The sequence below is a fragment of the Scardinius erythrophthalmus genome, assembly GCF_964197995.2.
Source record: "Scardinius erythrophthalmus genome assembly, contig: HAP1_SCAFFOLD_515, whole genome shotgun sequence".
Taxonomy (NCBI): domain Eukaryota; kingdom Metazoa; phylum Chordata; class Actinopteri; order Cypriniformes; family Leuciscidae; genus Scardinius; species Scardinius erythrophthalmus.
Window position 1 is genome coordinate 20371 of NW_028296102.1, and position 12665 is coordinate 33035.

Genomic DNA, 12665 nt, shown 5'->3' on the forward strand with positions numbered 1-12665 from the left:
ACAAATATTATACTAATAAGGTTAAAGAGGTATCATTCAAGTTGTTACATCGATTTTACCCAGTCAATCTTTATATCTAAAAAAAAATAAAAAATCTGAGATGGACGAGATTCAACTTTTTTGGGTTGATGTAGCTACTTTTTGGAAGAAATTTTGTCTGTTTGTCTTTATTAGTCAATTTTTCTTTGTTGTTTACGGATGTCTTACTTGGATTTTATAACTCTGACAAGAATCTAAAAGACAAGTATTTTCTTATAAATCTATTTATTTTCCAGGTTTTTGTACACAAGTGTAAATTTGTGTCTATCAAACCTCTTTTTATTATTTTTTGCAAACCTGAAATGTTATTTGTATTACTCTTCTTCTAGCAATGTCAAAGCTTTAAAGTCCATTATATTGTGAACAAAGTATAATATTTATGCTTTAAAAAAAAAAAAAAAAAGGACTAAGCATTTCTTTCTCTCTTGAATTTAATTTATTTTAAATTATATGTTACCCCTGGCTCAATGTGTTTTTTTTTTTTTTTTTTTTTTTTTGTCTGTTTATTGTACTGGCTTTTTGTCTACTGTTTATAATTATATTGTTGTTGTTTAATTCTGTTTTGAGTTGTAACTGTATGTATTTGCTGTTATAAATGTTCAATAAAATAAAATAAAAATCACAGGAATAAATTACATTTTAAAATATATTCAAACAGTTATTTTAAAATGTCATAATATTTAACAACTTAACTGTTGTTGTTGTTGTATTTTTAAATGCAGTCTTGGTGAACATAAGAGACTTCATTCAAAAACATTCAATCTTTTGAACAGCAGTGTATGTATTTGCGTATCGCTATGTTTGTTATGTATTCATACCACTGTTATTTAAAAGGTTTTTGTGCACAGTAAATCTCATATCTGTAATACTTACAGTCTGTGATACTGCTGCATGGCTCATGCGGTGACGATAGTAAACCACAGCAGCAGCAGCAGCAGCAGCAAACACCAGCAGAACAGCAACAACTATTCCTGCTACAGCTCCTGAAGACAGACCTGAATCTGGAACATCTACAGAGAAACAGACATTATTACTAGAAAGTTAATTATACTACATCCAGTATTTACCAATATCGTTGACTGATCATTACACCTTTCTACTTTTGTCATCAGGTGTATGACATTGTTTTAACTGATAAATGCGACTTTTGTTTTTAGCAACTGCAGCTCAAAAAAGATCAGCACTTTGAGCTAAACTAAAAGCAGCATTCACAGGAAAACTGGATAATATTGTGCATTTTGCAGTTTAATAACATTAGCCAAGGTGTCACTGACTCAAAACTTCCTTTTTTAAACAGTCCACAGTCCAACACTTATTGGGTTGATTTAAACTTTATTAAATTACTCACCTTGGACAGTAACACTGAAGATCTTTTCACTGTCGCTGCTGCTGAAGACCTTTAGTTGATAAACTCCAGAGTCTGTGTTTCTGGTGTTTGTGATGGTCAGAGATCCAGTCTGATGATCCAGCTTCAGTCTGTCTCTGAATCTCTCAGTGCCTTTATTACACTGAACATCTGTGCAGATCTTGCTCAGATCTCCACTGATTTGTGCAATGCGAGTGTCATTAAAATACCATTTTATATCTTCTTGTTGGTTTGTTTGAACACCAGTGTGTAGAGTGACTGAATCTCCCTCCATCACTGACACTTCATCTGATCCAACACCAGACGCACCTGAGCAAAAAACAATTGTGTAGTGATTTTTGTTCTACAGATCATAAATGTGAGTAGAGAAATATGTCTGGATTCATCATTTTAAACATGCAAACAAACATCAGAAAAACTCAGACTCGCACATTCACTCATCAGACAAACACACACGAGTCTCATGAATGATCTTATCACACAACCCACATCCTGATTCATATTCTCAGACCCTTCCCCTACACATACAGTGTTTTTGCAAATGCAATTATGTAAGGATGGACTTTTACTAAGACTGAATTCAAGAATCCTAAACCGCAATAAAACAATAAAACTCACTAATCTGAAGAAGAGATCTATGGGACAGAGAGCACAACACAACTTCTCCAATCTCGTCTCTTCCCCCCATGCTGGGGTCCTGACTCCTCACACTATCTTCTCCCCGTCTCATTCAGTCATGCAAAACACACACACCTACTGTCTCCAGTTGTTTTATGAGAGGTCAAAATAAATACTTCTGGTGCGAATGGTAAAGAAGTTTCATTCCCGCAGCAGCAGAACAGTCAGAACAAAGAAAACAATGCCTGTTCTTCTGATGTGGGAAGATGCCCCAATAAAGATAATAGATAACCATTTGTGTTTATCCCCCAAACTCAGGCGTGACCACTTGGGCACGAGAAAGGGTCCAGCAAAAGCTGAATAAATATTTGGGTGCTAGATGTTTATTGTTCTTTTATTCCACTTGGGTATTTAAAGGGAATTGGCAAACCACTCAAGGAAGCATCTGTAAACAGAACTTCCCACACTGTTGCTGTGTGTCTCTATTGCCAGGTATGCTGACTCTTTGAAACTATTTTTGATATTGCATTTTGAATTATGTTTGTATTTTATGCTGATCAGTTATGTATTGTGTATTCTGCTTAATTCTTTTAATTGATGTTTAACCTTACCTGGCAAAATAAATGTTACATCTTGATTTATTCTGAAGTATTCTGAAATCATTATTTTAGTATATTTAAGGAGGCTGGTGCTACCGCAAAATCTTAGTTAAGGTAGGTCAAACTAAAGGCGCATGTATGAACGGAGCAGTAGGCACGTCATCTGGAGACCTTTTGATTTCTGTCTATCACTGGTTTAGCAAGTTGTATGGAAATGGCTAAATTAAACTACACTCTCTAGTCAGTAAGCAGTAGGCGACTGACTTTAGGGGTAGATTAGCAAACCCTACATCCACTGACTAAAATCAGAATTAACAGGTTTGTGTCCGTGAGAAACACGATTTGGCCAACGTAATCTCTAAGCGGCATTCGGGTCCATAATGTATTAATAACTGAAAGTATGGAATGTTAAGAATAGTAAAGATCCAAATTAAATCACAATTCCTCAGTTGATCAGCTATTAAGAGAAAAGTCAGTAAAAACAAAGAGTCACTTAAAATTGGAGTCAGATTAAATTATTAATGGAGTCAGAATTAAAATGGGAAATCAACTGTTTAATAAATTAAAGTGATTTTTCAGAAGCGCCCAAAAAGACATACACGCTGAATTCCCTTCAAACCAAGACACCGGACGCCGTCATTGGACCGGTGATTGGAGCTTACAATTAAATCAAACATTTTCATAGACTCAATATAAATATTACATAGATGATAGTACCCAAAAAAATACTTAAAAGAATTAGGGTAACACTTAACAATAAGGTTTGTTAGTTAACATTACTTAACTACATTAGTTAACATGGATTAATAATGAACTGCATATAGGCCTACAGCATTTATTAATCTTTTTTTAATGTTAAGTTCAACATTTACTTATACTTTACTAATACTAACAAAATCTTGTTAACATTAGTAAATGCAATGTGAACTAACATGAACTAACAATGAGCCGCTGTATTTTCATTAACTAACGTTAACAAATACAGTAACAAATGGATTGGTTAGTTCATGTTAGGCTAATACATTAGCTAATGCTAACTAACCTTATTGTAAAGTCTTACCAGAATTATTTTCTACCGCATTAACACTCAGATAAAACAGTGTTTTCTACATTTTATAAATATATTTAAGTCCTAAGTCGTCCTAAACAACCCACATACCCTAAATAGCCTAACATGTGCAAAGCAACATTTGCATAATTTGCCAGAAGCCACAATGTTAACTTTTACTGATGTTTATTGTAAAAGTTGAGTTGTTTAAAAGGACACATCACACAGATGATCTGGTCTCGTTTCAACTGCGTTAAGGGGGTCGCACACCATTTAAACCACATTAAATTACATTTATTTGTCTTAAATCGTCGTTAATGTATATACTGACTTCACCCTGTGCTGTAATATACATTTAGTTTTACATTGATTTACAGAAATCAGCCTTTCAGGCTCTCTTTTCACCCTAAATATTTTCTCAACAATAGACTTAAACCTAAGCAATCACTAGACCCACAGATGCGGCCTAAAGGTTGCAACTGACGTTATCAAAGAACAGGTCTGTGGTCGAGTAAAAATAAAATCACTTTGAGCACGTTTAAGAAAAGCTTCATTTTCACCACTTTTCTCCTCAGATAACGAATTCAGATTCTGATTCAAAAGTGTCGAAGCTATTTCTGATTAAATGGTCAAATGCAAAGTGAAAGTAAACCCTCCCTATGGAAAAGAGCGAGTTACAACAAAATGGACGTTAGGCCTAAAAAAACCCCGAAAGTCGGAAGTGGATGACGCTTTAAGCCAGACAAATAAATTATTTTATCAATTTATATAATATGTTAGTATTTAAATAAAATATTTATATTAGTAATTATTTTATATTTGATTAAAAAAGGTTTATCAAATATAAATCATGTAACGAAGATCTTAGACATAATGTTACAAAAAAAAAACATTAAGCTAAACTTAAAATTATGAATGTACGTATATATAAATATAATTTATGAATGAGTGTACATGTTTGTTAAATAATGAAATATATACATATAGAAAGAAATGCCTATGTAATCATATTGTATGTTATGTCAAGTCAAGTCAAGTCATCTTCATTTATATAGCGCTTTTAACAATGTCGATTGTCTCAAAGCAGCTTTACAGAGATAAGCGTATAATTTAAGGTAACAGAGATTGTTTCGGCTTTACAGCAGAGTTAAGTTATTTCCATCTAAAGTTAGTTTTAATTGATTTGCTTCCGTCGCAATGATCATTTGTTATTAAATTAGGGGCCGCTAAGACGACACCATTCTCTCTACACAGACTTTAAACGCGAACCTGTGAGAAACGCTGATGGCGTTCACATGCGCATTTAGAATTGGTTCTATAGTTATGTGCGTTTGAATATACGCAGGTTTGGAATTCCCTACAAGCCAAGCCTAAACAAAGTACTTGTCTTTCCTTATAAATTTTGATAAAGAATTTTATTTTATTTGTTGCTTTGGGGTAGGACCGCGAGACTAATTTTCCGACAACGCCTTATCTGTAGAGTGTTAGTGGGATCCTCCATAGGGAGAGACTAGTTGGCACTTCAGCACTGCGTTGTCATCGGTCCAGGCGAAGGTCCTTCGTCAGATCTGGATACGGCCTGGATCCGGCAGGCTGCAGGAAAAACCTCGGGATAAACACAGACACTAAAATTAGCGTAGATGCCATTCTTCTCATGATGCAACGAGTACATCAGGATTTTTGGGAAGAGTTCCCGGTTCCGGCTGACCTACTATATGCAGCCTAACATTAAATTATAGAAGTCTATAATGTATTATGTGAAAGCTAGGTCAAAGAGATGTGTCTTTAATCTGGCTTTGAACTGACAGAGTGTGTCTGCTTCCCGGACAATGGTAGGATGGTTGTATATTTCAGTTCCGGCAAGATGGCGGACTGAGTAGTCAAGCTGTTTCGTGCTCTCACAAAATTTCCCAAGTTAGTTTAGTTTGACAAGTTTTTTTTTCCACCTCCACCTGCTAATACACATACCCAAAGTTGTGGTGCCGATATGGAAGAACATTGTTACGAAATGGAAATAGCTGTAGGTTCGAGCAAAAGGGAGAGAGGTGCTGATTCTGATCCACCCACACCGAGTAAACCCCAAAAAGGGAAAAAGTCTAAAAAACCAACAGAGAGTGAGGAAAACGAGGTGCCCAACTCGGCTATTCTGGATGCGATTAAAGCCCTTGGAACTAAGGTAGATTTACAGCACGAAGAATTAAGCACGCAAATGAAGCAGCACAGTGCGATGATTGCAAGCGTTGCTAAGTCCGTCCAAATAAATGCGCAGGAGTTACGAGAATGCAAAGACAAAATGAAAATGATGGAGAAACAAATTGAAAATCTGTCCGAAGTCAATAATGATCTGAAAATTCGTGTGCTGGAAGAGGAAAGATAGCCTACAAGAGAAGATGGTGTCTTCGCATAAAAGGTCTCAAGGAGAACTCAAACGAGCGCATAAGAGAAGATGTAATTCAACTTCTGGGCAAGATAACGCCTGAGTTTGCTTCTACTATGGAAGAGGCTGTGGATGTCGTGCATCGGGTGGGAAGAAAGGAGACTGGTCGTTCGAGAGAGGTGATCATTCTTTTTACCCGCAGATTGGTGCGGGACGAAGTATGGAAGAGAACCAAGTCGTCATCGGTGTGCAAAGAAGCTGGCATCCGTTTTGCCGAAGACCTGACGAAAGAAGATAGACTATTGAGACGCGAATTATGGCCAAGAATCGAACAAGCCAGAAAGGAAGGCAAGGCAGCTGGGTTTAGAGGTCCATTTGGATATATCGAGGGTAAACGTATCTCTTAAAAAGGGTATTGACTATTTCTCTTTGATATGAGGTGAGGTGGGGTGATAAAGGAATGGGACTCTGTTTTTTCTATCCCACAAACTCTACACGTAGTCTACATCTTTATTTGGATTTAAATTTTTAGTTTTTGTATTCAATTTTAAGTTTTATCTGTTTCATTGTTCATGTTCGCGTTAAAATCTGATATCTCATTTTCTTCTTTAAATTGTAGGGGTTTAAAGGACTCAGTTAAGAGAAAGGCAATTTTCTTATTTTGCAAAAGTCAAAAATCACATTGTTTTTTTCTACAAGAAACACATTCAGAGATGTCAGATGTTAGGCTACCTTTTGGAAAAAGCAGTGGGGGGATGATATGATTTTTAGTCACGGTTCAAATCGGTCTGCAGGGGTCGCTATATGCATGAATAAATGCCCAGGCAAGATTATTACTCACAAGGCTGATGTTAATGGCCATTGGCTTGCAGTGGTCCTACACTTGGACGCAATATTTTTCATTTTAGTTAATGTGTATCATACACATCAAACTGGATCTCTGACCATCACAAACACCACAACTGAACATACTGGAGTTTATCAACTAGAGATAAGTGGAGTGAAACTGACATCAAAAATGTTCAGTGTTTCTGTCTATGGTGAGTAAAGATTATTTGTCCTCTCCTTCAAATATTCTTGAATATTCAGTACAACTAAAGCTCAATCAGCAGCATTTGTGGCATAATGATGATAGTTATTTAGAATTTATGCAGTGCAGACTATTTGACAACTTTATTAAATTTCTGTATATTTCTATCAGTGTGTGTGATCTCAGCATCTTCTGTCAGGATCTTCTGCATCTGCAGGAAATGTAGAAAAGCAGGTTGAGGAGATCAAAAAAATTATGCAAGCGTCAAAATATTTGAACCAAACCCCTTATGAACCACTCTCTGATTAAGACAGGACTCATTGACTGTACCTCAGGAATCTTTGCTAAAATGCTTCACCTGTTAATGTGTCGTATCATTCCCATTAATCCTCACATGCTGATCTGCGCTCGCTCCAGGCTCAAGCTAAGCTAAGGAGAATCATTCCCTCTGGATGCTGCAAAGGAAGCCTCACTGACTCTAACACCTAAGCCCTCCAGAGTCCACTGCAGTTCTCAAACTTCTTCTACTTGTTAATTGTACAGACTGACTCCTCCCTCTGATGATGATATTTGCATAACTGATAATAAATCAGAAAAATGTATTACTTTCCTCTCTGTCGTCTTCGAACCGACACACCTGGTACACTGCTATACACACCTGTAACCAGCCCTTATCATCTTGAATGTAGCCTTCACTACACCCAGACAGCTTGGGTTAGGGTTATAAAGTGTGTTTGCAGGAAAAAAGAGAGTTGAGTCTTAATCATAGCGGGTTATAAAGGCCAGTTTATACTTCTGAATCAAGTGTACACCATAATGTACATCATACATCGCATTTATTCTTCTGCTTTCTGTCTGCGTTGCTCTGCAATTACACCACCTAAACACTAGTTGTCACTGGGGTTTCTATGTTCCACATGTGGAGTTTCTTCGACGCTGTATTGAGTTTAGGCTACTTTGAGTTTTGGCGGCTGAAACTGAGTGGATCACGTTGGAGTTGGAGCCAATTGATTTTGAAAAACAGTTACTTTTACTGAAATTAATAAAGCTAAAATGTTACGCATGACCCGTGAACCAGTTGAGGCAGAAGGAGGGTGAATTTTCTGTGCTTGTCCGGCCACTGAAAGAAAGAAAATTATATATATATATATATATATATATATATATATATATATATATATATATATATACACACACACACATATAGATACACACTTTTTTGGGGGGTGTTCTGTTTTTTTTTTTTTTTTTTTTTTTTACTACTCATGTCAATTACTAATTATGATCAAATAATTGTATATTTTATATTATTGATCAATATGTGACTCCATTGACCAGGCTACACATGACATGAGTTGTGGTCTCATTGGCACAAGTTAATTTAGATGAGATTAGATAGAACTGTATTGATCCCAGATTGATTCCACTCCTGTGTCACAGACTTCTGAAGCTTTGTTTGGTCACATGCTTTCTCTGCTCAGCGGTGATTTGTTAGACATGGTGGAGAAAACAAGTCTGACCACCAGATGTCACTATCACTCTTTTTAAAAAATATATATATTTTAGATATTGACGTTTTAATCAGGATACTTGTCCGATTGGGCATGTAAAATACTTTCATTTGCCCCTTCAAAAAATCCACTTGTCCCAGACAAGTGTTAATGTTGAACCCTGATATATATTAGGTTATTAAACTCTTGCATCAGCAAGTTCCTGCTGATTTTCTTTACAGAAATCAGAGGAGCCTGTGTGTGCAAATGTAAGCAAAAAATGATGTTCAAAACAGAATTAACTGGAGAGCTCATATGGGCCCTGACTTACACCTTTAATTCATATTTATTCTCTGCCAGGATCTTTTACTTTCGTCTATTCTCTTTCTTTGTGCCACATTGTTTTTTTGTCACTTTGCTCTACTTTAATTTAGTGGTTCACAAATAGTAGGCCAGTCAAAATATAGAACATACAGAACCTCAAATGTATATTCTAATTTTAGCTTAACCTGCATGGAAATGTATTAACTTTATTAAATATTGATCCCACCTTCAATGTTCTCTGTACTCTGTGTAAAGAGAAAAATGGCAAATTCAGCACATCATCGCTCTCTAGTGTCCAAAGCAAAAAATCACATCTCTCTAAGAATATCTTACTTTCACACGATAGGGTGCGCTATAGTTACTGCTGTTCTCAGTCACGTCTCTGATGTTTATAATCATATGCCGAGCTGCAGGCAGAAACTGATAACATGTAATCTGGATAATGTAGTCAGATTAAAAAAAATAATGTCAACGTATCAGACAATCATCCACTGTCTCTATGATCTTAGGCATATTTCATGTGTTATTGAGGATGGTATGCAGTTAGTGAAAATTTGAACCTAAAGTGTGACTAATAAATATGCTATTGTTTTTCTCCCTCAGTTTCTCATGTTTTTTCCCCAGTAGATTAAAGTGCCAAAAAAGATGATTATAGTAGAAGCACAGGAAGAAACTCTTCACCTACAAACTAAACACTCATTCACTGAATGCCCAGTGTCACCGACACATGTTTGTCCACCCAACGGATCAAACCACATTTAGAAGAATAACGGCAGCAGGTTTCAGTTTGACTCAGAAGATAAACCCCAGTAAAGCTGGTACTGTGAGATCATACACGCTTTTAACTTTTGTACTCTGGTTTTTCCTTTCAGTATTTAAAAAAAAAGTTTCATGAGTCAAGAGTCATGTTCCATTTCACCATGAAATACAGGTCATTCACAATTCACTTAATATTCTTCTACTTTTAGCCATCTGAAACAGTCAGGTAACTACGCTCTCAGAAGAAAAGCGGTCACTGAGGCGGTGCTACTTCTAATATGAACCCTAAACCTTTTCATAAGAATAAAGAATATTTTTTTTATCCATCAAGAACAGTTAAAATCGTAAGGGCCCGAAGAACTATAACCTTATATCATATGCAAATGCAATGTGTGAACTATAGGAGGGTCAAACGCTGCATAGGAGGATTCACACAACACTTGAACAGTTCTGCTGTTAGATCACACACTGAACCACTGAAGAAAATGTTTCACGTGTTAGTTTTGTTCTTTTTTTGCTGTTGGAGTCTGACTGGTAAGTTATAAAGCATTTTTACGGCTTATTTTTGTTTTCCGTTTCAGTGTAAATTAAAATTCAATTATTTTCATCTGCTTTTATTTACCAAAGGAATTATGAATATTGTATGAACATAATACAAGATCTACTAACTTTGAATGCAGTCTCTTTTGGGATTAGGATTAGGTTTACTGTGACATTTTCAGGTCTGGAAATGGTAATGGATATAATGGAAATCTGTACAGTGAATGTAAATGTTCAGAAAGTGTGAACTTTCCTTTGAGCTTTCAAATATCAAGCCATTTTTTTGTAGTTTTAAAAATATTTCTGTAGCTATTAATTTGCAGACTATCCAGTGATCTAAATATCTCATTTAATTAAAAATGTTATTAAAATATCCAGCACAATAAAAACTGTACTTTCAATCTGCAATAATTATCATGCATTTATTGTCAATACATTTTGAAACTTTAAACACTAATTGTTCTCTACACAGTGTAAGGATGTGCTGCACCAATAAGGATGATATATTTTGTTTTGTGTTTCTGCTTGTTTTGGATATTCTCAACTTTACATGTAAACTTTTGCTGATTTCAGGCTTTGTAAACCATCAGTGGCCGTAATCTGTGTAAATCTGTTTGTTCATCAGGTGTGTTTGGAGATTCAGTGTCAGTGATGGAGGGAGAATCTGTTACTCTAAACTCTGATCTTACTGAAATACATGAAGACGATCACATATGGTGGAAATATGGATCTGAAAACTCTCTGATAGCTAAAATAAAAAAAAACGATCAAACTTTATCTACATATTACGGCACTGATGGGAGATTCAGAGACAGACTGAAGCTGGACGATCAAACTGGATCTCTGACCATCACAAACACCAGAACAGAACATGCTGGAGTTTATCAACTAGATATAAGTGGAGTGAAAGAGTCAATTAAAACATTCAGTGTTTCTGTCTATGGTGAGTAGAGATAATTTGTCCAAATGTTCACATATTCTATTTACATATTCAGATGTTACATCATTTTATAGATGACAGACACATTCAGTGACCATCAACACACTAAACACACACTCCACACAAAATGTATTACATGGATTCACTACAATTCACAATGTTGAAAATAATCTGATTGTTGTGTTTATATTCCTCTAATTCTGTCATGTTTTCCAGCTCGTCTGCCTGTTCCTGTCATCATCCGTAACTCTTCACAATGTTCTTCATCAAATTGTTCATTGGTGTGTTCATCAGTGTTGAATGTGTGTGATGCGACTCTCTCCTGGTACGCAGGAATCAGTGTATTGTCCAGCATCAGTGTGTGTGATCTCAGCATCAGTCTCTCTCTACCTCTGGAGGTGGAATATCAGGATAAAAACACCTACAGCTGTGTGCTGAACAATCCCATCAGCAACCAGACCACACATCTGGACATCAACACACTCTGTCACACATGTGCAGGTACCACAGCACTGATGATATATGTGTGTGTTTACTGACCTGATCTCTGTCTTCTGTTGTAGATCAGACTGATGCTTCTTTCTTTATCAATACAGCACCGGACACACTCTCTCCTTCACAACAAGACTCGCCTCTAAAAGTGCTGATCTCTGCTGGATCTCTGATGATTGTTGCAGGATTTTGGATCTTCTGGATCTGCAGGAAACACAGAAAAACTGATAAAGATGGCAAGTTTTCTCTTCTCCATTAAAAAAAGTTAAATAAGAAATAATTCTTTGAAATAATTCAGTGTATCATTTAATTAAAAATTATTCTCATAATTTTCATTGTCATAATAAATGTATATTTCTAATTGTATATAAATGACACTGTATCGCTCTTTACTCATCTCACACAAACAAAGGTTTCTCAAACTGAATCAACACTGGAAATGCAAAAACAGAAAAGTTAATTTGTATGTATGAATATAATCTGTAAGGATGAGCTGGTGCTCTAAAATCTGTGTATATGAATGATAACTTTGGTTGTGCTTGTTGAATCTAAATGCTGATTAAACTCAAAGAATGTAAAATACTTTTCTTTGTTAAACATCTCATTTGGGTTTGATTTATGTGTCCCTAAATTGAACGATAAACACTCTTCTAGTTAAGATTGAGTTTTGTTGTTTTAATGCATCTATAACTTCAAACAGATGACACTTGTGAAGTCGAGATCACTTACGCTGAGACGACATTCCACAAAAGAAACACACAGAAATCGGTGAGACAATTTATTGTTAATCTGTTGAGTATTTATATAATTTCAGATGTAGATCAGTGTGCACTTTTGATTTTGTCTGTATAACTTTGAAGCCCATTTCTACCAGATAAGAAATAAAAATCGTGCTCTGGTAAATTATAATTATGACAAAAATTGTGAGATTAAAAAGTCATAATTATGACTTCCATCAAAAATATCACATTTACACAGTAAAATGTTCAAATTATGACTTAAAATTTTAATATTATGACCAAAAATTTTACTTATGTATTTCA

At 35.5% G+C, this 12665-nt stretch overlaps 1 protein-coding gene across 1 annotated transcript; it reads right to left on the reverse strand.

Annotated features, from left to right (window-relative positions):
- Nucleotides 1–536: 536 nt before the first annotated feature.
- On the reverse strand, nt 537–11828 carry LOC308686609 (uncharacterized protein). The gene is made up of 3 exons (XM_081395046.1): nt 11671–11828; nt 1388–1714; nt 537–1049 (listed from the first exon to the last, which is right to left on the reverse strand). Exons 2-3 carry the CDS (start codon nt 1677–1679, stop codon nt 844–846), a joined length of 498 nt encoding a protein of 165 aa, XP_081251172.1. The 5' UTR covers nt 1680–1714; nt 11671–11828; the 3' UTR covers nt 537–843.
- Between the last annotated feature and the right edge of the window lie 837 nt (nt 11829–12665).

What these genes read in the sequence shown, in the direction of transcription:
- LOC308686609 (XM_081395046.1), bottom strand. Translation starts at nt 1,679, where the DNA reads ATGGAGGGAGATTCAGTCACTCTACACACTGGTGTTCAAACAAACCAA. An exon ending in CTTCAGTGTTACTGTCCAAG is followed by an intron (nt 1,050 to 1,387) that starts GTGAGTAATTTA and finishes GTTTCTCTGTAG; the next exon opens with ATGTTCCAGATTCAGGTCTG.